Genomic DNA, 26,421 nt, shown 5'->3' with positions numbered 1-26,421 from the left:
ATGACAAAAAATAATTATATCAATGTAAAATACCTGTGTTTCGTAGAATTTCGACAAGTTTTTCTCTTTTTGAGTACTGGCCAACTTGGAAAACAGTCTGCTGAACATCTCTACATGCTCCACCCACTTGTCCAACAGCAACAAACAAATAATTCGACTTTAAAAACTCCCCAGCCAACCTTGAAAGACAAAGGATTATTCCTTAACTTACCCTCCTCCATTAATACTCATACTGTTCGCTGAATTCCTACAAGTGTTACATCTGTATTAGTTAGACAGCAGATTATAACAGTTAAGATAAGGTGGTTACTTATATTGCCCAAGTACTATTTTCAAAGATCAATATAAAATGTTAACATTTTGCAAAATACATAACTATTAGTGAAAAGTTTGCATCAAATTACGGATACAGTAATTTCAAATGGATCTGCTGTCCATGTAAAACTATAAAATGTACATGTAATAAAAATACAAAATATGAACTAAAATAAGTATCAACTACAACAAGCAGGAATTTGTTAAAAATTGAAATAGCCTAAGGCACAAATTCTTTTCATCATTGCTTTTATGTATGTTATTATTGGGAATTGTTTTCTGAAAATATTACCTGTTAAATTCCTCTGCTTTAAATGATTTCAAGCACATCTTATCTTAGGTCAGTGCTTTTCACACCACAACATACATAGAAAATAATATTTGTATAGCACAATTGGGCAAGAGTTAGGGTTTGCCTCATGGCCTTGGCAGAGTCAGCCTTGCCCCAAAGGTTGAAGGTATCAACATCTTGATACACAGTAACTCATCATCAGTATACAAATGAGAAGTAATGCTTTACGTCACCCAGAAGCACTGCAGTAGTTGCTGATTAGAGAGCTGAGTTTTTAGGAATAAATGCGGAGGCCCAAATCTTCAGTCCTCCTCCTTCCTATGTAGTAGTCTCATATTTTCTAGCTGTCTCCTTCATGAAAACAGCTCAAAGTCAGCATATATCCAGAATCTTAATCACTGCTTCTGCTTTCTCCTCACCTACTCTCTTACCATAAAAGAAAAGCTTCTTTTATACCTCCCTCCTAGAGTCAAGCACCCGCTCTCACTTAGGCACAAACTCTGAAATCATCTGAAATTCTCCATTGGTCCATCACTGCTTTCATTCACTAAAATATTTACTAAGTCTTGTATCAGGCATACATTACAATGTGCTGGGAGTACAAAGATGAATATGATGGTGTTTTTGCCTCTGAGGCTTCACATCATGCAGGATATAGTCATATAAAAAATCATTACAATTTAGTGTTACAATAGTTAACATTTAATGAACACTTACTATATTCCAAGAAGGGTGCAAAATGTTTTACATATTATAGTTTCTCTCACAAGATTCACTGACAGGAAATGAATAAAATGATGTCTATTTAGAAGAGACTTCAAGTTTGAAGCCTGATCTAAGGAAACAGCAAGCAAGAATGTGGAACAGTGACAATTGAGGAAAGGTATTCTATACCGAAAGAAAAAAGAAACAAGAACATATAGGGAGGAGGGATAGAATTCAGCTTGCTCAGCCAACAGGAAATAGCTTTGATAGACCAGAAATACATGATTCCAGGTAAGAAAGTCGCAGATGAGGCAGAGATTGTGTTTTGTGTTTTGTGTTAGAGTTTAAAAATCAGTCCACGGAGACAGGAAGGCATGGGAAGATTTTAAATGTCCAAAAGGATCAGACCTTATTTTGGAATTATTACTAATTAAAAAGTGAGACTAGAGGCAGGGAGACGGGTTAAAAAGCTACTGCCAAGGAGCAGGGGGAAGCTGAAAAGGACCTAACTTAAAGTGAGAAATAGAGAAGAAACTAACAGATTCACAATATTTTAAAGATAACTGCCAAGCTGAATATTTTTAAAGGGTGGATAATTAATGAAATGTGAGCAATCATCATGATTCAAAAATTTCTGGCTTTGACAGACCATAATGATATAACTAGAATAAAGAAAACTGGAGGGAGGGAGATGAAGAAAAAGTAGGTTCAATTTTGAACATGAAAATGGTCATTCATCTGGGAAGCAAAACACTCCCAAAGAGTTAAATCTAAAACTCTGGCGGGCTCAGAAGAGAGATTAAGAATATAGGGAATAAATCTGGGAGAGTTACAGGTAGACGTGGAAGTCAAGGGAATGGATACTACAATGGTTCAGGGAATATGCAAAATGAAAAAAGGATTATGGATAGAACAATGGGCAACTGGTAACATTTAAGAATAAACAATGAAGTAACTGAGGGAAAGTCAGGAAGCAAAAATATAAACAACTCAAGGTCAGGGACTCTTATTTTGTTTACCATATATCCCCAGGGCTTATAATCAAATACGGCTCATTAAAGATCCTCAACAAATATTACTGACAGTCGTATATACCCACTAGTTATTTTGGGTGGCCAACATCCAAATACTTTCCTATTTCCTATTTGCCTAAAAAGAGATAGGCATCAGGAATATTCCTGCTAATCAGGTAGGTAATTACCTACTTAATATTACCAAAGCTAATGGTGGGAATATAAATACCTCATTTCCAATTTAAGATACCACTCAATTGTTAAGAAATGATTATTTTATGTACTCAGAAAAAAAAAATCCATCAAATGACCCAATGCTTTAGGATTTAGATTTTTTCCCCCAGTGAAGGACTCTTTTTAACTTTACACAAAGATTTTTATTATTAATATACAATAAGTATTAATAAAACAAATCAATAGCCAACACCATTATCCAAGCACTCATGGAATGTTTGATACACTAGCAGTGGATTCCACATAACATTCTGTCAGAACAAGAGACCAACTTCACAGCAAAGGAAGTATTGGAACAGGCCCATAAACATGGGATCCACAGGTTACATCATATACTGCACCAACCTGAAAGACTATTGGAACAGTCCACAGAAAGAACAGTTCAAGGGCTAGGTAGGCGGCAACTCTTTATGAGGACAGGGCATCATCCAAGAGGACATAGTAACTCTTTGAATCAAAAAGCTTTGTATGTTGCATTAGTCTGGGAGCCAACAAGTGCAAGCAAGAGTGGCCCACCACCATCATTCCCAACAACCCACATGGGAAATCTGTGATTCCCATTCCTCCTCCTCCAACTCTAAGTTCTTCAGATTTAGAGGGGCTGGATCCCAAAAAGAAAAGTTCCACTAGAGAAAACAGCAAGAGTCCTACTGAATTACAGATGTTCCTTGACTTACAACAGGGTTATATCCTGATAAACCCTGTATAAGTAAAAAATATCTTAAATCAAAAATGCCTTTAATACCCTGAATAAACCCATTATCAAGCCAAAAAATTGTAGAATCTTAAATTGAACCATCATAAGTCCAGATGCTCCTCAATTTACAATAGGATTATATCCCAATAAATCCGGTGTAAAATCAAATCATCTTAAGTCCAGGATGATTTGTATAAGCCACTTCTGTTGCATGGGCACTTTAGGTTCCCTGTGCCAATGAACCAGCTGGCAGGAAAAAGAGTCACCATTCTAGCAAAGATGTGTCATCCTAACCTCTGAATTCATCAGACCACATCATATATAGCATGATCCTCAAATATCTGTCAAAAATTGGTATGTGAATTTTCTTTTTGTTTTGTTTCTGCTGTGCTAAGTCACGTGAACTATCTACCAAAGTCCTCCTCCTTCTAAATCCTATACATTTAGGCTTGAAAAGAAGGCAAATAAAAATAATTTCATTTAATAAGGACTTATTAAATCCTAGCTAGGTGCTGTGCTACAACACATACACACATGCTTTTTAATAAAATGTGATGCTAATGCAAAGCCAGAAATAAAGGCAAGAAACAATGAAAAATGTGGTAGACTTTTTAGGAACACATATTTTTAAACTAGTTATATTAAAATCTTATATTAAAAAAGACAAGTCTCTAAAACTTAGGATATTCACATTGCTTTTACTTCCATAAAGGTACATATGTATATAACCAAATGATTTCTGAAAAGAAAAACAATTTACCTTTGAATTTCTTCTGGAAAAGTTGCACTGAACATAAGGGTTTGACGCTCTTCCTTTGATGGCATTCCTGGGCAAGAAATTAATTTCTTCATTTCTGGTCCAAAACCCATGTCCAACATGCGATCAGCTTCATCCAAAACTAAATATTTGATTTGTCTCAGACCAATCTTTAAGGATATATTCAAGGGTAAGAACAGAAAATGCATAAGAGTTTATATTAAACTATTCCCCACAATTCCAATTGTTATAATATTCTTAAAAACAAAGACTAGAAATCAATGCATGAGATGGTGAGAATCGTTATGCTTAGACAATACTATTATTGTTTGTTTCAGTTCTTAATTTTCTCTATCTAGCATTATAAAACATTTTTAAATTAAGGCTAAAAGAAACCAAACATGTAGATCAACACTATGCAATAAAACTTTCTGCAATTACTTAAAAGTTTTATTATTTGCACTAACATTCTAGCCATTAGTCATATGTAGCTATTAAGCACTTGAAATGTGTCTACTATGACTGTGGAACTGAATTTTTATCATTTTAAAATTTAAATAGTCACATGTTCCAGGCTCACACTTGTAATCCCAGCACATTGAGAGGCCGAGGATCACTTGAGGCAAAGAGTTTGAGACCAGCCTGGCAACATAGCAAGACCCTATCTTTACAAAAAAAAAAAAAAAAACCTTTTTTTTTTTTAAATTAGCTGGGTATGTTGTCCCAGCTACTCAGGAGGCTGAGGCAAGAGTATCACTTGAGCCCAGGAACTCCAGGCCACAGTGAGCTATGATCATGCTACTGCATTCCAGCCTGGGTGACAGAGCAAGATCCTGTCTCTAAAAAAATAAATAGCCAAATCTGGCTAGTGGTTACTGAATTGGAAAGCATAGATCTAGACTGTACTATCTGATAAAGTTAGACTCTTTAAGGTAAGAAATAAAATCTCCTAACAGCACAACATATTCAGGCATCTTATAATTGGTAAATTTTTTTCTAACATCTTTAAATTCCCCATTCTCTAATCACTCAGGAACAACTGGGAAGCTTCTCTTATCTTTCCATGAACAACATTTATTGCTATAAACAGAGAAACACATTTGCAAAAAGATAACAAGTGATTTTGGTATCCCTGTGAAGGTGTTTATCGGGAAAGTAAGATACATTTCTAATATTTTAATAAAGGATGCTTTTAATAAGTATCCTAAGAAAAATGCCTTTATGCAGAAAGCACATGTTTAAAGCAAATCAGACTCATTAAAGTGAACTTAAAGTATTGATTTGGGGATGTAAAAATCTGGTATGTGAATTCCTAAATTAATACATTAGCTCTAAAATCTTTTTAAAGACTTAGAAAATTAACAATCCTGGTTAATATCATTCACATGGTTAAACAAGAGACAAAATTATTGATGCCACAAAGGGTTTCTTCCAGGAGAAAAACTTCCACTAAGATATACATGAAACCACATGAAAATATTTAACTGTATTTTTCTCCCAGTGTAGTGAGATGGGGGGATATAGGATATGGATTCTGGAAGCTGACCCATACTCTAACCCTCACTCTAGCATTTCCTAGAGCTAATTAAGGGATTTCAAATAAATTGCATATCTCACTGAATTTGTTTTCCCAAGAATAAAATGGAAAATATTATTAATATTTATTTTCCTGTCAAGATTATCTTAAGAATTATATGAGAATACAAAGAATCTGATGAAGACTAACATATAAATGGTGCTCTAGTAAATATATCTTTCTTTACCCCATTCCTTCCATTTCCCATACAAAAAAAAATTTATCAATCTCACAACTGTTATCTCACTATAGCCTACCTTTTCTTTGCCTATGATGTCCATCAATCTTCCAGGAGTAGCGCATAATATATTACAGCCTTGTACTATTTGTCGAATTGAATGCCCCAACTGGGTTCCCCCATATATAACAACAGCCCTTACACAAGTCCTGATGACAAGAAAAATAAATGGCATTTTCTAGTTACTTGAAAATTAGGCATCTGTTTCTCACAACATATAAAACAAAATCCATAAGGAAAAAAATACATTTTAATTACCCTTTCAAAAAATAAATTCTGCCCAGCAAAAAGTTGAAAAGATAATGTGGAAAAACGAATGACAAACTGGGAAAAAAATATTTTACAACCTATATGCTAAAGGGCTCTTCAAAAACAATGAGTTAACACCACTACCCTCCTCCCTAAATACACCCCCACACACAAAAAAACCAAGCCAAAGACAAATCGTTCATAAAAAATATAAATGGCTTTTAAACATTAAAAAAAAACTTCAACATTACTTTAAAAAGACAAATGAAGACTAAGACAACATTTCCCTCAAGTGTGGTAACACCATGTTAGCCAGGATATAGGGGGAATTGGCATTTGAAGAGAAAAAATTGACACAACCTCTCAGAATTTTAATCTCTTAAAATTTAAAAACTTACCCTTTGTCCCACTAAATTCACATCTAGAAATTTACCATTCCTATGCACTCCCACAGATGAATGTATAACAAAGATGAATGTACAATACATATTGTACAACACAAATGAATGTAAAATAGAGATGAACATACAATAATATTCATTGTCACTATTATTTTTAATATCAAAAGGCTGAAACCACTTAAGTGTCTATCAGTAGAGCACTTATAGTACACTCATACAAAGGAATGCTGTGCATACATAAAAAGAAAGGTCTGCAGTTCTAGATTAAACATTATTTCCAACATATAGTCAGTTAAAAAAAACCTTCCGTGCTAACAGCTAAATATGCCCCCATTTCTCAAGAGGAGGGTTAAAGTGCATACACGTGTACTGACTATTTCTGCAATGATTCATATGAAACTGTTAATAGTGGGTAACTGGAGAATCAAAAAACAGCATAGGAAAATCTTATTTTTTATTAAATGAACTGTTTTAAATGGCTTGTTTTCCACTATTGTGAGGACTAAATGAAATATAAAAATTTATAACTTAATATATGCTAATTACTCAATAACTTAATTATTACAATATTCTATATGTACCATATTTAATCAGTCCTCTACTGACGGACATTTAGGTATCTCTTAGTCTTTTTAACAATATTGCAACAAATACCCATGCAGAAATGTCCATCTCTGTGCACACACATTGTATGAATTTACCATGCATTACACGTTTGTTTTTAAAGAAACAAAATATCCATGGTCTTCTTTTACTTGATTTGAAAGCCTAAAAGCAAATACTGATATAAGCAATCCACATCTTTTTCTAAAAGATCCATTAAGTTTGACATTAAAGTGATTTTAAACTTTTTACCTTTTTCTTCCCACATTTAAAATAAACTGAATACAAAATAAGGTTAAAATTAAACTTATACAAAATAAGCTAATAGTTTCTACATAGAAATCTCTAAAAAATTGTAAAGGAAAACGCTAAGTTTCCAATAGATAAACTGGTAGGAATCAAATGGATAATTCACAAAGGAAAATGTACTAAACATTCAAAAAAGTGATTCAACCTCATAATAATCAAATAAAAAAATGAATATACCTGTGGTGGTTTTAAAATGTATAAACAAATTCTTCAGTATTTCTCCCTCCAAATATGGATCTTGATTCCCCTTCCCCCTAAGTGTGGGCAAGACTGGCTTCATGGGTGTGTAACCTGTGCAATCACACAGGCTCCCAAATTCAGGAGAACCTTGTGCTTAGTTTAATGCTCTGCTGTTGCTGTCTTTAAATTTGCAATAATTTTAGAACAAAGGGCCCTGTACTTTCATTTTTCACTAGTTCTGACAAATTATACAGCTAGTTCTGAGAGTGGGCAAGAATTAGTGACTTGCTTCTTATAAACAGGATGTGGCAGGGTGATAATGTGTGACTTTTGAGACTATGTCATAAAAGCTGCTGCAGCCTCCTCCTTGCTCTTACTGATCAATCTAGGGGAAGCCAGTTGCTATTTCCTAAAAATAATCAAGCATCCTTAGGGAGAGGTCCAATCAAAGCTTCAGAAGATTTGTCTGCAACCTCATAAAAGACTCCAAGCCAGAAGCACCCAAGCTAAGCTGTTTCCAATTCATAATCCCCAGAAACTGAGATAGTAAATGCTTGTTTTAAGCAATTAGGTTTTAAGGTAATTTGTCAGGCAGCAATAGATGACATACAATACCAAATGTTGGCAAAGGGTATAGTGAAACTGGACTTCTCATATACTACTTACTGGCAGAAATGTATATTAGTGTGAGCTTTAGAATAAGTTCATGCTCTTTAACATTAAAATTGATAAAAATCTATTCTAAGGAAATATTTAAAACAAAAACTTTATATAGCAAGACAGTCATTACAATTTTATTTACAATAGCTTCAAGATAGAAAGAACCTAAATACTCCAAAACAGGGAAATAAAATATACACACATATACAATTTTAAAGTCACTAAAAATTAGGTCAGATTATGTAGTTTTCCATATTATGAAATTTTATGTAAAAGAAAATTATTAGGAATATCCTAAATTCATTTTGATTTTTTTAATTTATTTTCTAAATTCATTTTTAAATATGCATTAAAAACTACAAAAAACCCACATGTTCCCTATTTTCTTATATTCTACTTCTGTTATCTTTTAATAATTTTTTTTCAAAAATAAATGGAATTCCATAAGATTATGAAAAAATACACTTCAATCAATAATGCTAAAAATTCCATGAGTGCATTATTACTGAGTTCTTCCCAAGATAAGTGATTTTAAAAAATCTCTAAAGAAAAACTATTTTGTGAGGGGCTTTCAAGATATACTCACCCAAAAGAAAATTTTCTGGCTTCCAGATAAATCTGGTTGATTAATTCTCGAGTTGGTGCTACAATAATACACTCCGGTTCCTGTAGCTCTTTAAAACGACTGGCTGTTATTCCATCACGCATCATATGAGCCAAAATTGGCAAGAGAAAAGCTGCCTGGAAGTTGAATGAGTTAATTTAAAGATTTATGTGCCATCATCTTGCTTCCACAGGCATCACTTTTGTCCCTACAGAAAGCTATTCCTCCTGCCCTTACAGCCTTTAGATTTTGCTTCTATCTTGCTGATAAGTTTACGATGAGAAATGAAAAATTCTTATTTCAACAAATTCTTAATATTTAGGTTTTATGCTCATATTATAGAATAGAAAAAGTTTGATAAAATCAATCTACCCTATCAAAATATTTTTCATATTTTTTAAAAAAACAGACCCACGGGTTAGAAATAGATCAACGACATTTTTTTTTTTTTTTTTTTAGAGACAGGATCTTGCTCTGTTGCCCAAGCTGGAGTGTAGTGGTCCGATCATAGTTCACTGCACCCTGAAACTCCTGGGCTCAAGTGATCCTCCTGACTCAGTCTCCTGAGTAGCTGGGACTACAGGTGCACACCACCATACCCAGTTGATTTTTCTTATTTTTTGTAGAGGATAGGGTGTTGCTATGTTACCCAGGCTGGTCTCCAACTCCTGGCCTCAAGCGATCCTCCTGCCTCGGCCTCCCAAAGTGCTGGGATTACAGGATGAGCCACTGAGCCCAGCCAAAAATATTACTCATAGAGAGGAATGTAGATATAACTTGATTCAAATCACTGTACTTAGCAGTTATTCTAAATAAGTCCTTTTGGGGTACGTAACAAAATTATCACTCAGAATGCATGGCAAAAGTGGTCCACAAGCAGAGTAAAAATCTGGATATCATCATTTGGGATTACTAAACACACCACTTTTATTGAAGTTACATCTGGCAAGACAAATTTTGTGCTATAGTTTTCTTATTTAAGCAAATAAGACACTAAAATCTACCTCCAAAACCATGTTTAACTCTCATCAGCTACTATATTATACAGTTCACCTATTTTCCCTTCAATTCTACTATGGAGGCTGATTAAGACTAAAATGGTATGAACCAGGACTCTATGACCCTGGGAATAGTCTCAACTCATGGAATGCTACTTAACAGACTAATCCTCCAAATTAGTCCTAAGACCAACCTGGTCTCATCAGAGTTCTTTTAGAATTAGCATAACTTGAGGTCACGTGATACTAAGGACCATGTACAACGCATATATTAATAGCTGTTTCTCTATCTTCTGACTCTAAGACTGTATCACAGAAATTATTTTCTCCCTCTCTCAATGCTTTATAATCCTTGGTACTTCGACTTTCAGTATTTTGTTTTAGATACTGCCATGTTCCAGAAACAGTTGAACACACTTATAAATAGATTAAACATCTACGAACTACAACACTACCCTAGAAATAGTTCAAAATTCTTTCTTCAGAAGTATACAAACCCCAATAAAATTAGAAATCAGATGCAAAAACATGAATATTTATGACAGGTCACTGAAATCATCTATAAACCTTCTATCTAACAAAAGAGATTCAAGCTATTTAGGAAAACCCTAAGTTCCATAAACAGTTTGGATATGGGGCAGGATACATGTGGGAAAATAACTTACAGTCTTCCCAGACCCTGTCTGAGCACAAGCCATCAAATCTCGTCCTGCTAATATAATAGGAATACTATATTTTTGCACAGGAGTAAGCTTAGTATAACCAGCTTTAGCAATATTGTTATTCAGTGTCTGACAGAGATTAGCTTCTTCAAAAGTCTAAAAGGAAAAAAAAAGCAGTGATTAAATTCCATATATCATGTGCAGATAATTTTATAGACACATTCCATCTGAACTAGTTTCAAGTTAATTCCACTTTATATACTAACGTTACTTTACACCAATATGCCTCATTCAAAAGTAAATATCCAGAGCCTGTATACCACAACTTGATAGAATCAGAAGTATTCCCCATAGACAGTGGTTCTAAAAACATTTTTTCTGCTCCCTTAAAACTTAAAAACAAATTTATAGTGCATCACTTCTCTCCTATGGAAAGCTATTCCTCCTAATCTTACAGCCTTTAGATTTTGCTTCTAGCTTGCTGGTAAATTTAAGATGAGAAACAAAAATTTTTTATAATATTTCAACAAGATATGAAAAACTCTGATCCATAACAATAGCTCATTATAAGTATAATTACTAAAACAGGACAGAGGGCTCCCCCACTCTGCTTAGAAAAAAATCACTCCCCTAAGACACAACTTCTCACATACTTAGGAAGCAAACAACTTGAATCTAGGAAAAGGATCTTTTTTAGTAAATTTAAACAAAGTTCTCATCCTGGTATGGGGAGTGACGATGAAATCTAGTACTCTCTCTTTTGCCATAGCAATTAATTCTACTGTAGATGGTAGACATCTACATTTAGTATCCAATATCCAACCTAAGACATTAGATACTGAAGATGAAATTTCTGTGTTGATATCAACTTAAATATATCATATATTTTAAACCAAAATTTGCTACATAGTCAATACAGAAACAATTAATACACTGACCAGAATTGCTGGTGGTGCATCATGTCCTGATATTTCTACAAGAATAGTGTCATATTTGTCAAAGTTTATGCCTGTCTGATAATGTGCAAAGATGGAGTCCTCGTCCTCAGGTGGAGGAGGGGGTATGTAGGTGACTTTCGGTCCTTGGAATTTAAATAAAAAACATAATTTACATTACACAGACTAGAAGAAAAAATAAGAGACAATAGACAAAAACTGACAAAATCAAATTTTAAATACCACAGAACTTTTCATTACTTACTGTTAAAGTTTTATCATTCAAGTTTTGAAAAGTTAACTTTGCTTTTAAACATTTTGCATTTTACTAAAATGCAATATACTTTCATGTGGATCACAAAAATGCTAATATACCTTGAATGTCACCACTTTCTCCTCCTTCTGCTTCTGACTTCCAAGAATCTTAAAGGGGATCAAACCAAAAAGAGATAAATATTTTGTTTTTAAATCTAGGGGTAAAAGAACTCACTATAAAAATCAAATACCTTGTCTAAAGTAAAACTTACTCTTTCTAGAACCTGTTATTACTTCTTCATTTAAACCTTTGTAACCACCTATTAAAGAAATTCATAGTGACAATCAGTCAAGATAAAAAGCTGTGTACATCCTTACTTTCATTGCTTGTCTTCAAAGAGGACAGTTCTAAAAATAGGCATCTTTAAAGTCCCTTCTTACAAATAATACTTGAGACAATTAAGATAAATAGAATCTTGTACATTTTAAGTTTCCTTAGTATTCAAAATGCTGATTTTATGCAGATGAGATTATATACTACTATTTTTTGTTTAACCTGTTATATCTCTTTCCTAATCAGCAAAGGAATATGTTTTCTAAAAGGAGCTAAAAATCTGTGTTAGGGGGTCCCCAAGACCATCCCCAGGTTCAATGATTTGCTAGGAAGACCAACAGGACTCAATATATAATCATACTCATGGCTACCTTGATTTATTACAGTGAATGAATAGGGAGCAAAATCAGCAAAGAGAAAAGGCACATGGGCAAAGCCCACGGAAAACGAGGCACAAGCTTCCAGGAGTCTTCTCCCACTGGAGTCACACAGGACATGCTTAATTCCCCCAGCAATGAGCTGTGATAACACATGTGAAATGTTATCTCCCAGAGAAACTCATTAGAGATGCAGTACCCAAGGTTTTTATTCAGGGGTAATAATGTACTCAACCTTCAGCCTGGCACATACCAAAATTCCAGCCTCCCAGAAGGAAAGCAAGTATTCAGTATGAAACACATTGTCCATTTGTTTAGGCACAATGAGTCACTCTTAAGCAGGGTAGTAGGAACCCTACCCAAATCCAAGTTCTCATATGCTAGCCATGATGCTTAATTTTAGGTGTCAAAGTGACTGGATTAAGGGATACCCAGATAGCTGCTAAAGCATTATTTACAGGTATGTCTGTGAGGGGGTTTCTGGCATAGATTGGCATTTAAATCAATGGACTAAGAAAGAAACATCCACCTTCACTCAACGTGGGTAGGCACACCATTCAATTGGCCAAGAGCCAGATAGGAAAAAAAAAAAAAAAAAAGGCAAAGGAAAGGCAGATTTTCTCTCTGTCCTGGAGCTGGAAACCCTTCTTTCTCCTGCCCTTGGATATCAGAACTCCAGGTTCTCTAGCCTTTGCACTTCAGGACTTGCACCACCAACCCCCCAGGTTCTCAGGCCTTCGGCTTTGGACTGAGAGTTACACCATCGACTTCCCTGGTTCTAAGGCTTTCAGACCCAGACTGAGCCACGCTACCTACTGGCTTCTCTGGTTCTCCATCTCGCAGACAGGCCTACCATGGGACTTCTCAGCCTCCATAATCTCATGAGCCAATTCCCTTAACAAATTCCTTCTCATCCATCCATCTATTCTTTCTATCTCCTATTGGTTCTGTCTCTCTGGAGAACCCTAATTAATATATACTAGTCAGGGACCAACCTTGTAAGCAGGGATTTCAGTTTCATTTATTGATGAATTTCACGTAAACAGACATGTTAACTCTTTTCTATACATTACTTTTCTGATTTTTACATAATTAGTCATCTATTGTGCATTTTTAGGTACTATGATGCATTAGATTCAAAGCTAATTAGATACAACACTTTTTACATGTGAGCTCTCTGATTTCCTTGTCCTGTCTGTATGTTCACAAGTCTTGACATTCTTCTTCACACAAGATACAGGCATTTGTGGAAGATTGGTTTAGCTAGTCTTAAACTTTTTCTATATTGAAGAATCCAAGAATTGGGAAAAGGGGGAGCTGTCCCTTTGAATGCTCTCAGACTAATGATTACTGATAATCTTTCAAAGACATCAAATAAGCTCCAGTGGTTTACTAGTCTGGAAAGCATTTTAACTTTTATATGAAAGTATTTATACTTTGAAAAATATTTCAAAGTAAAATATATATATATTTTACTTAGACCAAATCAAATAACTATCCAATAAGAAAAAGCATATTGTTTTAATAAGTATTTGTACATTTATCTCAATCTTTAACTTCTGCACAGTATCACATTTATGGTTATATTGTTTATTTAAAGTTATAAATTGATGAATTTTAGGTGATTTTTTGTTTTTACTTATTATAAATGAAGCTTCAGTGAACATCCCTATACATTTGCAAATATATCTATAATATATAATTCCTGTAATAGAAATTGCTGGATCAGAGAAGGAAAAAACCTGGCAAGTGAAAAGGAACTCTATGAAGCAGGCTGTGCAAATGTACACTCCTCACTGTGTATAAAAGCAGTAACAGTAATCTTTAACTTCAAAAATTAAATTTGGAATACAATAACTTCAACTTCTTATAGATGAACCAAAAAATAACCCTTACCTCGTCCACTTCCACTGCCACTTCGGCTTTGAGAAGTGTCACCACTACCTGTAAGGCATTGTTTTGCAGAATATTTAGAGAAAACACAGCTCCTCCTTGAGCACATAAACCATATGGCTATTTCTACTCAATACAGAGTAATTACTTAGGAATCCTAGTCCCTTAATCCATCCCTCTCAATTCTAGATTTAATTTAAACCTTAACCTCATTTGAACATTTCATTAATCGTGGGGTTTTTTTTTCCTTCATTTCACCTCAAATCACACTAATCATTTTCCCCTAGCTCAGATCCCTTCTCTGAAACCAATGCAAGCTCCATTTTCCTTCCTCCAGTTAAAAGAATAATTTACACCTCAAATTAATTGATAGATAACATAGAAATAATTCACAGTGCACAAATTTTATAAAGGAGGCAAAACTGTCCATGTATTTTTACCTACAGATCTAAAAGCAGAGAAAATCATGAGCCAACCTAGAGTGCTTAAAATATATACATTAGGTTTACTAATCTAGCACTAAAAACATGTATGAGTGATTAATATTCAGTAATAACTTTTATTTCTCACCTGTGCCACGTAATGCTGGTCTTCTAGAACCAAAAAGGCCACTAGTGCGCTGCATACCCTCATCTTGGTCGAATTCATTATCTTGATTTGAAGAAAGTAAAATTAGATGTTACTTTTAAAAATTTTTTTAACCATTCAGTAAAGAGAAAAAAATCAAGTTATAGTGCCAGAAGTTAAAAGATGCTGAGTAAAATAGTTTAACAAGAATTATGAGTATTTTTCTAAGTATTACACAAAGGATTTCTCTACAAATTATGTCCTTCAATTATAAATTACTTTCTCAAAATTTTTATTTTATTATAATTACTTAATAAAAGTAGTTAGGGCCAATGCTATGCCAAAATATATATTTAATATTAAAAAAAAGTCTCCTTCAGAAACTGCCCCAGAAACTTCACATCACATCATTTCATTATTTATTCTCCAGAATAGCACCCTTTGCTCCCACTGTTGCCAAATCAAACCTTACCAGTCCTGCACAGCAACCCTTCAGATCGCTACACTTTTTTTTAAGTGACAATTCTCTTATCTATGCATCTATTAAATCATTATTACAATTTATGTTTTTAGCTTCCAAAACCACTAATCTGTCCTCCTCTGTTAATAGACACATACATTCCAACAGTGACTTCTGAAGACAGTACCTTAGCTCCAAGGAATGACAGCTGGAGAAATTTAAGGCAGAAAGCCACGTTGGTAAAGGAAGGTGTGTTGGGAGGTAGAGCCATATATAAGGCCACCTATTTATAAAGTCAGCCACATTACCAAGACTCTAAAACACTTAATAGTGTGTAATATTAAAGAGCTGAGTCACACAAACTTATTTAAAAAATTCATATATTCCAAGTTAACCAACATGCAATTACATATGTGTCTAAAAAATTATGTTATATACAATGTGGGTGATTAATTTGTATCAGCCACTGTGCTAAGCTATTCTGATATAATCCTGATAAAAACCTTCTTTGATGGGGTTTTTTTAATTTTTAAATTATTTCCTTCTTAACAGATGAAGCAAACCATTTGCAATACACTACTAACTTGGACTTCCTAGACCAAATCCTCCACGGCAACCTCGGAAACTACCTCTTCCACCTCTTCTGGATGGCCCTGAAGCTTCTGAATCATTTCCAGCTTGACAGCCTATAATATTAAAACACACACACACAAGAACAACACAAAACAACAACACAGAAATCTTGGGGACACAGTGGCTAAATTTAATTTAAGCTTTGAATAATTCAATAACTTTAAAAATTTTATGGCATTAATAGGTAGTTACTAAGAGGGAATGCCATATTTGACCTATAAACATTCAACTTTACTAATATATAGAGCTATGATTTAAAAGAAATCCACTGCTTACTTTGAGAATCAAAACTAAAAATGACTAAAAGGAAAAAGTGTCACTTGAATAAAACACTGAAAGTCACCACAACTGCACCATTAACTGCATTTCCACAACCTACAGAAGGATTAAATAAATCCTACGCTTATATTTGCTCCTTGCAGAAAACAGTAAACATCTTACTCAAAGCACAGACATGTAGTAACATATAAAGTCTGATTTCCTGTTATAAACAATTTATTTTTAATTGAATACCAAAAAATTCAGCAACAGTTGAAGTAAAATTTGATTCCACCTACGGAAGAACTAGATCAATTCAAAACCAAAGTGCCAACGGGGCAGGAAACAAAGAAATTGAGACCATTTAGTTTATAAATTTGCAACTATTTATACCTAAAAAGAATGACTGATAAAGGTAAAAATTCTGCACATGCTATTTCTTGATATTATACATATGTTAAAAGCCTATTTATAATAAAACGGAAGACCTAATTCAAAGCAGATTCATAGTTAAGTATCTATTACCTAAACCTTACACGTCTCAATCAACAATCTATATATCAATATCTACATCCATTTTTTTACTCCAAGTTATTTATTTGTGTTTTTTTTTTTTTTTAAGAGACAGTAGAGACAGGGTCTATGTTGCTAAGGCTGGAGTGCAGTGGCAGAATCATAGTTCACTATAGCCTCAAACTCCTGGGCTCAAGCAATCCTCCCACCTCAGCCTCCCAAGTAGCTGAGACTATAGGCACACACGAAGATGAACATGCCTGGACAATTTTTATTTTTGTAGAGACATGGGTCTTGCCATATTGCCCAAGCTAGTCTCAAACTCCTAGGTTCAAGTGATCCTCCCATCTCAAACTCCCAAGGTGCTAGGATTATAGAAGCGAGCCAACGCCTCCCTTATCTTTTAAGAAATCTTGTCAGGGTTTATCTCTTTTAAAAGAAAAAGATTTGTCTTCTGGATCTTTTTAAGATGCAAGTTACTTTCTGAAAGTCAAAGAACATATAAAATATATATGTTTAAAATACAATGAAATGAAAATCTGTACCGACCACCCAGCTGAAGACTAAAACGTGTTCGCAGTATGTTCAGCCCACGTGTTTCTTTTGCCCTGTGTTTCTCTCCTCCTCCCTGAGCACCACTCCCTTCACTCAACCAATACCCTGAACTGTTTTTCAATTCCTTGCTCTTATTTTATCAACTGTGTACATAACCTCAAACAATACATTATGTAGTTTTTGAGTTTTATATAATGGAATCATATAGAACATATTCGTCTACATCTTCTTTTAGTCAACTCTGTTTTTGTTGATGTGTGAAACTATTACATTCACTTTTACTGCTGAACAACACTCTATTGTATCTGTTTCTATTTCACTTCTATTATCTTTTTTACTTCCTTCTATTGTCTGAGTTTTGTTCCTCCTTTTTTTAATTACTTAACTTGAACACTTAGTTCATTTTCTTTTCTAATGGATGCATTTAAGGTCATAAAATTTCCCAGAGCTAGCTGCTTTAGCTGTATCCCAGAAGTTTTACTATATCCTGTTTTTACTAAGTTCTAAATATTTCAGGATTTCCATAGGAATTGTTATTCATAAACTGAGAAATTCGGTTTCCAAATCATGAGGATTAGGCTTATTATTACCAATTTCTACAATTTCGATTGTACCTTAATAAAAGAATACAGTCTATGATTATTAGGTTGGTGCAAAAGTAATTGCGGTTTTAGCATTGTTGAAATTTGCCGTTTGATACTGGAATACATTCTTAAATAAATGTGGTTGTATATCATTTTAACATGCACTTCTCATTTTATGCTTTTTTGCTAATGACTTATTACTTGCTGTTTATTTTGTATTTATTTTAGACTATGGAAATGATGTTAGACAAAAAGCAAATTCGAGCAATTTTCTTATTTGAGTTCAAAATGGGTCGTCAACTTGTAACAACAATGCACTTGGCCCAGGAACTGCTAACAAACGTACAGTGCAGTGGTGGTTCAAGAAGTTTTGCGAAGGAGATGAGAGCCTTGAAGGTAAGGAGTGCAGTGGCTGACCATCAGAAGTTGACAAGGGCCAAATCAATTGAGAGCAATCGTCAAAACTGATCCTCTTACAACTACACAAGAAGTTGCTGAAGAATTCAACATTGACCATGCTACGGTCATTTGGCATTTCAAGCAAATTGGAAAGGTGAAAGAGCTCAATAACTGAGTGCCTCAAGAGCTGACCAAAAATCAAAAAAAATTATTGAAGTGTTGTCTTCTCTTACTGTACGCAACAACGAACCATTTCTCAATCAAATTGTGACATGCAATGAAAAGTGGATTTTATATGACAACCTGGAATGACCAGCTCAGTGGCTGGACTGAGAAGAAGCTCCAAAGCACTTCCAAAAACCAAAGTTGCACCAAGAAGAGCTCATGGTCTCCATTTGGTGGTCTGCCGCCGGTCTGATCCACTACAGCTTTCTGAATCCTGGCGAAACTGTTACATCTGAGAAGTATGCTCAAGCAAATTGATGAGATGCGCCAAAAACTGCAACACCTGCAGCCAGCACTGGTCAATAGAAAGGGTCCAATTCTTCTCCATGAAAAGGCCCAACCTCAATCTCTTACAATTCTTTAAGGTGTATGGTAACAACAATCTTCAGAAAGGGATGAGTTTATAAATCATTTAACCTTGTTAAAAAAAAAAAGTGAACATCTTTTTTTCATTTAAAGAAAGTACTTAACAGAAATTAAGAGAAGTCACTAAACTTTCAATACACAAGTCAATTGTATTTCCATGCACTAATAAAATGAAAATTGTAAAATGATATGCACTGACATTAGCAAAAATGGCCATATAAGGAATTCCAAATTCCACTACTCCAAAAAAGCAAGAAAAAAAAAAAACAGGCAAAACCCATCAAGATTAAACTTTTTCCAAACTAGAAATGAATCAAAGGCTTGCAGAAACCCAGGAAATATTTATTAAAAAGAAAAAAGGGATGATTGTTGATAAGAAAAGCAAACTTTGTGTTATTTTAATTTAACCCTATCCTATCTCCCAGCAATTCCACTCCTAGGTATATAACCAAAAGATTTGAAAATAGGGCCTCAAACAGATAACTGTACATGAACGTTCATAGCAGTATTATTTACAACAGTTAAAAAGAGGAAACAACACAAGTGTCCAAAAACAGGTGAATGGATAAACAAAATGTAAATACATGCAATGGAATATTATTCAACCATAAAAAGGAATGTAGTTATGATACATGCTACAACCTGGATGAACAATGAAAACATGATGCTAAAGTAAAATAAGCCAACCACAACAGTACAAATATTGTATGGTTCCACTTGTACGAAATATGTAGAAAAAGCAAATTCATAGAGAACACAGACTATAGAACCAGAGACCAGGGATAAGGAGTATAGGGAGTTACTACCTACGGGTACAAGGTTTCTGTTTGGGTGATGATAGTGGTGATGGTTGCACAATTCTGTGCATGTACTTAATGCCATAAATTGTACACTTAAAAACCATTAAAATTGGAAATTTTCTGTTATAGAGACCTTACCAAAAATATAGCCAAAAAATTTTCCAAATTTGATGAAAAATATTACTCGATTCATGCAAGAAGCTCAACTCCAATGAGGATAAACCCAAAGAAATCTACACCTAGACACATTAATATAAAACAAATAATGCTGTTGAAAACTGGATATCCATATGCAAAATAGTTAAGTTGGACCCCTACCTCACACAATATACAAAAACAAAGTAGATCAAAACTCACACATAAGAATGAAAACTATAAAATTCTCATAAGGAAACACGGGTAAAAATCTGTATAACTTTGGATTAGGCAATAATTTTCTAGATATGACACCAAAAGAACAAGAAAAAAAAATGCATAAAAATTTTAAACCTTAGGGCTTCAAAAGGACACCATCAAGAAAGTAAAAAGACAACCCACTGAAGAAAACATTCACAAATCATGTATCTGGTGACACTCATATTGAGAATATATAAATAACTCTTCAAATAATAAAAAGACAACCCAATTGTGCAAATGGGCGAAGGATCCAAATAGACATTTCACCAAAGATATACAAATCGCCAATAAGTATGTGAAAAGCTGCTCAACATTATAGTTATCAAAAAATGCAACTTAAAACCACAATGAGATACCACTTCACACTCACTAGGATAGCTATAATAAAAAAGACATTAACAAATATTGGTGGATGTAGAGAAATTGGAACACTCATACGTTGAGAGTAGGAATGTACAATGGTGCAGGTGCTGTGGAAAACAATTTGGCAGTTGCTCAAAAACTTAAACATAAGAGTTACCATCTGACACAGCAATACCAATTCTAGGTACACATTTAAGAAAAATGACAACATATGTTCACACAAAAACTTAACATATATGTTTCCAGCAGCATTAGTCATGACAGCCCAACATGGAAACAATTCAAAAGTTCATGAGCTGAAGAATAAACAAAATGTGGCATTATTCATATAACAGAATATTATTTGGCCATAAAAAGGAATGAAGTATTATCATGTACTTCAACATGGATGAATCTTGAAAACATTATGCTAAGTGAAAGAAGCCAGACACAAAAGACCACATACTGTATGATTTAATTTATATGAAATGTCCAGAATCAGCAAATCCACAGCTACAGAAAGATTAGCGGTTGCCAAAGGATATGTGGAGAGGAGCAAATGGGACTAACTGTTAGTAAGTAAAGGGTTTCTTTTTTGGGGAAAAGAAAATGTTCTAGAACTAGGTAATGGTGATGATTGCACAACATAGTAAATATATTATAAACTATGTCAGTATACACTTTAAAATGGTGAATTTTATGTTATATTAAATATTAGCTCATATAAAAAACGATATGTAAAATATAAAATACTCAAGCACAGAAATATGTATAATGACTCTACAGTAAAAACTACAAAATATGGCTAGGAAAAATTAAAGACCTAAATAAGCAGGGAGATTCATGAATTGGAAGACAGACTATTGTAAAGATGCTAATTTTCCCCAAATTACCTACAGATTCAATGCAGCCCCAACACAAATCCCATCAGATTTTGGCTATGGTCTGTTTGTGGCCCACCTAAATCCATATTTTGAAATCCTAACCCCCAAGGTGATGGTATTAGGAGGTGAAGCCTTTTAGGAGACCTCATGAATGGGATTAGTGCTCTTATAAAAGAAGCCCCCAGAGAGCTGCCTTGCCCCTTCTATCATGTGAGCACACAGAGAAAAGGCATCATCTATGAACCAGGAAATGGGCCCTCACCAGACACCAAATCTGCTGGTGCCTTGATCTTGGACTTCCCAGCTTTCAGAACTGTGAGCAAGCTACCCAGTTTATGGTGTTTTGTTATAGCAGCCCAAATTAAGACAGTTTTTTTTCTGGAAATTGATAAGCTATTAATAATTCTAAAAATCACATGGAAATGCAAATGAATAACTCGAGTAATCTTGATGTCATAGTCTGTTTTATGCTGCTATAAAGGAACAGCTGAGGCTGGGAAATTTATAAAGAAAAAAGGTTTATTTGGCTCACGGTTCTGATGTCTGGAAAAGTTCACACATCTGGTGAGAGCCTCAGCCTACTTCCACTCATAGCTAAAGGTAAAAGGGAGCTGGCATGTGCAGACATCACATGGTAGGAAAGGAAGAAAGGGAGGAGAGATGCCAGGCATTTTTCTAACCACCAGCTCTCACAGGAACTAATAGAGAACTTATATACTCCTTCCCACCCTAGGAGGGCATTAATCTATTCATGAGGGATCCATTCACTCCCATGATCCAAACACCTTCCATTAGGCTCCATCTCTAACACTGGGGATCAAATTTTAACAGTGAGGTTTGGCAGGGACAAATATCCAAACCACAGCACTTGAAAAACAACAAACATGAAAGACACTACCAGATATCAGGACCTATTATGAAACTACAGTAATTAGATTACGAGGCAATGGTACAAAAATAGGAAAACTGACCAATGGAAAAGAACCGAGTCCAGAAACAGATACACATAGTTACTGCCATCTAATCTAGGACAATGGTAGCCCTGTAGTGCAGAATGGAAGGGGCATTCTTTTCAATAAGTAATACACGGTCAACTGGACATCCATATGGAAAAAAAAATCTTAATCCTTATACTCTAAAATATATACAAAAATAAACTCCAGGCTGGGTGTGGTGGCTCATGCTTGTAATCCTACCACTTTGGGAGGCTGAGGCAGGAGGACTGCTTGAGGCCAGAAGTCCAAGACCAGCCTGAGGAAGAGTGAGACCTTGTCTCTACAAAAAATGGAAAAATTAGCTGAGTGTGATGGTATACACCTGTAGTCTCAGCTACTTGGGAGGATGAGGCAGAAGGATCACTTGAGCCTAGGAGTTTGAGGTTGCAGTGAGCTATGATGACACAACTCTAGCCTGGGTAAGAGAGCAAGACCCAGTCTCAAAAAATAAAGTAAAATTAAACTCCAGATGAATTACAATCTAAATGTGGGAGCCAAAAAGATAAAGTTCTGAAAGGAAAATACAAGAATATCTTCATGACCTTAGAGGGAGCAGAGTTCTTGAACAGGAACCCTTCCCTGCAGAAAGCACTAACCTTAAAAGAAGGGTAAGTTGTTCTTGATTAAAATGAGTAACTTTTATTCACCAAAGATCTCCAATATAAATGTCATACAGGAGTCATCTATACTATTCTGGCAACTTTTCTGTAAGTTTTAAATCACTTACAAATAAAAAGGTAAAATAAGGATACCCAATAGAAAAATCGGCAAAAGATTTGACAAAAGATATCCAAATGGCCAATGAACATATGGAGTGCTCCACATCTCATTAGCCCAAAGAAACACAAATTAAAACCATGAGATACACTACCATACACTCAGAAGAATGGCTGATAGGAAAGAAAAGGAAAATATCAAGTATTGGTGTGGATGTGGGAGTATATCCTAAACAAATAGCAAAGAAAAAGAAAATACCAAGTATTAGTGAGGATGTGGGAGTATATCCTATATAAAACATCTGACAATAGCTATTCAAGCAAAAGATATACAAAAAGCCAATGACCTAGCAATGCTACTTCTGAGTATATATCAGTGTGACCAAAAGAATACTAGAGAATGCTCATACAGACTCACTTTCGAAATAGCCCCAAATTGACGAGGCGACTCACGCCTATAATCCTAGCACTCTGGGATGAATAGCCCAAAACTGAAAGTAATCCTAATAGTCATCATTAGAAAAACAGCAGAATAAAGGAATACCACGGAGCAATGACAATGATTTACAACTGCATCTATTAATAGTATTATATTATGAATAAATCTCACAAATCATTAAGCAGAAGCCAGACACAAACAGTAAATACTATATGATTCCATTTATATTAAGACAGACAAAATGAATCCATGCTTTTAGAGGTTAACCTTGGAGGTAAAGAGTCATTAATGAGTAAAAAATGAAAGGGGGCTTTTGAGGTGCTAGTAATTTCCATTTCTTGACTGAACCCAGCTGTGTTCAGTTTGTTAAAATACTTATGATATGTGCACCTGTCTGTATCATGTTGTATTTCAATATAAACTATATATACACACATATTTACTAAATGACCACTACGTGCAAGCTTCCTACCCCCAAATGTATATGTCTACAGAGAATGGGTATCAGGGACACCCTGAAAAATGGCTGTGTTCCTGGCTAGTCACTCTTCAGTTGTCTATAAGCCAGGACCAAGCACAGAGACCTGCAAATGGCTTTTGACTGCCTCACTTAAATATGAATTAAATTGATTTAAAGTAAATGTAATAGTAAGGAAGACATTCACTGGTCTGCAGAAAATCAAACATGTTTAAACAGAAGTAATGTTTTAGGAACATTAAGTATGAAAAATTGCTTGTTTAAAAAAAAGCAATGCTAAAAGTCTTTTTTTCTCAGCTAAACTTTCTCCCCACAATTATCATAAGACTCAATTTAGGAGACAAAAACACCTTCCCTCATCCTGACATCCTCAAGTCCTGGAGTTTTACTAGGGAAGGCCTGATTCAGCAGCTAATCACCTAAGACAAAGGAAAAGCATGTCCTCAAGTTGCAGCAAAAACAATGATATATCTGATTACCATGTAGTTCTAAACAATAAACCCTTTTATCATAGATTTGCACATTTATAGCAATTTCATAGTAGGTACACTCTCTTATTTTTGTTGCTGTTTTAACATGACTGCCCACATATATATAATCAAGAACTAAGCATGAGAATTTTTATATCTTCTCACCTCAAATTCATCAGAGGCAGAATTAGCAAAGCATGATGGAATACTGTTAGACTTGAACAAAAAATGATCTACAATTTCTTTCCTACCCCAAATTTCCAATAATTTTATTCAGAGCCAAAGACATCCCAGTTAATCTAAATTGTGACTGACCAAGATTCACATTGTCCCTCTTCTATAATTTATAGCACATTCCGGAGATCTTGGGGGGGGGAGATCCAGTGACATTAAAAAGTGACAGGAGGAACACTTACTGAATATTCATTCAAGTACCAAAAGCAGAAAACAAATGCCAAAGTATTTTTCTTCAAAGGTTTTCACCACCAGAATTTTTCTTTCTTTCAACTCTTCCAAAATCAGTTTTGTCAGTTACCAATTTCTGTCTTAAGTACAAATTGTTCCAAAATGTGGTCCTTACCGCCTCTCTTGGAAAACCCTCTGCTCCTTGTTTGATTATCTTCACGGTCATTATTAGATCCTTAATAAAAATTTGACATGTGAATAGCATCTAAATAATTCACTTTAAAGATATAATATCTAAAGAACAGTACTGTCACAAGACAAATTAGTAACAAAATATTTTCATAATTAAAATATAAACATTTAATTTTTTCAAATAATTTCAACAGAAATAAAGGCATTAATCAGAGTCAATTCCCTGTACAAATCACCTAATGTACCTAAATATTAAATGTTAAGTATATAATTGAGAACCTATTTGCCAAGTGCTATACTAGGCAAAACAAGCCCCCAAATAAGAATTTCATAAGTGTCAGTTTGACTAAAAATGGTTTCAGGAATATCTAAACTATTATACTACATAATCAAGTGGTCCTCACATGTGTTCCACAGACCATGAGAAACACACAACTGTTATATTTATAATTCATATATTTTTCTGTAATTTACCATTCTTAATAAGCCTAAGACACTGGTACTTTCTTAAACATATGCAAACACTGTCCCATTCATCTTAATGAAATAATTCAGGGATATCCTGATTTTCTGTTTTTAATGGCACTGACAAGTAACATTACCCAGATTTTTAAATAGTGTTGTGACTGGATCACTACACTAAAGGCTGCCTAAGAATTATCTTAGAGTTGGTTAAAAATAAATTTCTAGGCTCCATTCCCAGAAATGTTTATTCTGAACTATAGAGTGAGAGCAAGGAACAAATAATTTTTGAAAATATAAAAGTTCTGTTATTAATATAACTTCAAGCTTTCCAGAAGATTCCAACATAGTCACATTTGGGAAAAACAGAGATGGTTTTCAGAGATCTTTGTAAATGTCATTAATAATTAAGTTAGAATAACGGCAGCAAGTGAATAAACAGCTTGCAGGCTATTGGGTAAGTTTTTGTGTAAAAGTACTAATCTACTTAATGAATATTGTTTTACAGTAAACACTATTCCAGAGCTCTTGTTATAAACTATTTGTGCTGTAGTCAACAAGACAAACATTTCTGAAGAGCCATTTAACAAGACAGCTTTCTTGAAAGCAGTATTTAATACAAGGGAGCTTGGGCAGGAAAGAAAGAATTTTAGAAAGAAGGTTGGCCCTGGAGTAATGATGATGATGATAGCTAACATTTATTGCCTTAGAGAAAAAGCCTATTAATTAACGTGGGGCCTGGCAAGAAGAGAGAGTCTCACATTATCTTTTGCCAATTATTCCCCTAAAACAAACCTATAGTTATTTTGACCACACAGGGAATTAAAATAGAATAACATCGTGAGAAACTGGGTGAAGGGTACATGGAAACACTCTGTACTATTTTGTACTATTTTTTTCAGCTTCTTGTGAACCATTTCAAAATAAAGTTATTTTTAAAAAAAGAAATTATCACTGTAGAGTTAGAAAATAAAGCCAAGCACAAACAAAAATGA

At 34.4% G+C, this 26,421-nt stretch overlaps 1 protein-coding gene across 1 annotated transcript in view; it reads right to left on the bottom strand.

Annotated features, from left to right (window-relative positions):
• DDX4 (DEAD-box helicase 4) overlaps window positions 1-26,421 on the bottom strand; it is a 60,363-nt gene that overhangs the window by 12,180 nt on the left and 21,762 nt on the right. Inside the window, exons 6-17 of the mRNA XM_045565663.1 lie at window positions 24,948-25,007; window positions 15,899-16,000; window positions 14,858-14,938; window positions 14,291-14,338; window positions 11,956-12,003; window positions 11,804-11,851; window positions 11,432-11,574; window positions 10,497-10,649; window positions 8,816-8,970; window positions 5,847-5,976; window positions 4,017-4,183; window positions 34-179 (exon numbers count right to left, since the gene is read on the bottom strand). Coding sequence (XP_045421619.1) covers window positions 34-179; window positions 4,017-4,183; window positions 5,847-5,976; window positions 8,816-8,970; window positions 10,497-10,649; window positions 11,432-11,574; window positions 11,804-11,851; window positions 11,956-12,003; window positions 14,291-14,338; window positions 14,858-14,938; window positions 15,899-16,000; window positions 24,948-25,007 — 1,281 coding nt within the window. The remainder of the gene's footprint in view (window positions 1-33; window positions 180-4,016; window positions 4,184-5,846; window positions 5,977-8,815; window positions 8,971-10,496; window positions 10,650-11,431; window positions 11,575-11,803; window positions 11,852-11,955; window positions 12,004-14,290; window positions 14,339-14,857; window positions 14,939-15,898; window positions 16,001-24,947; window positions 25,008-26,421) is intronic.

The sequence above is a fragment of the Lemur catta genome, chromosome 12, assembly GCF_020740605.2.
Source record: "Lemur catta isolate mLemCat1 chromosome 12, mLemCat1.pri, whole genome shotgun sequence".
In the NCBI taxonomy this organism is placed as follows: domain Eukaryota; kingdom Metazoa; phylum Chordata; class Mammalia; order Primates; family Lemuridae; genus Lemur; species Lemur catta.
Note: the sequence above shows the minus strand (reverse complement) of the source record. Positions and strands in the feature narration are given on the sequence as shown.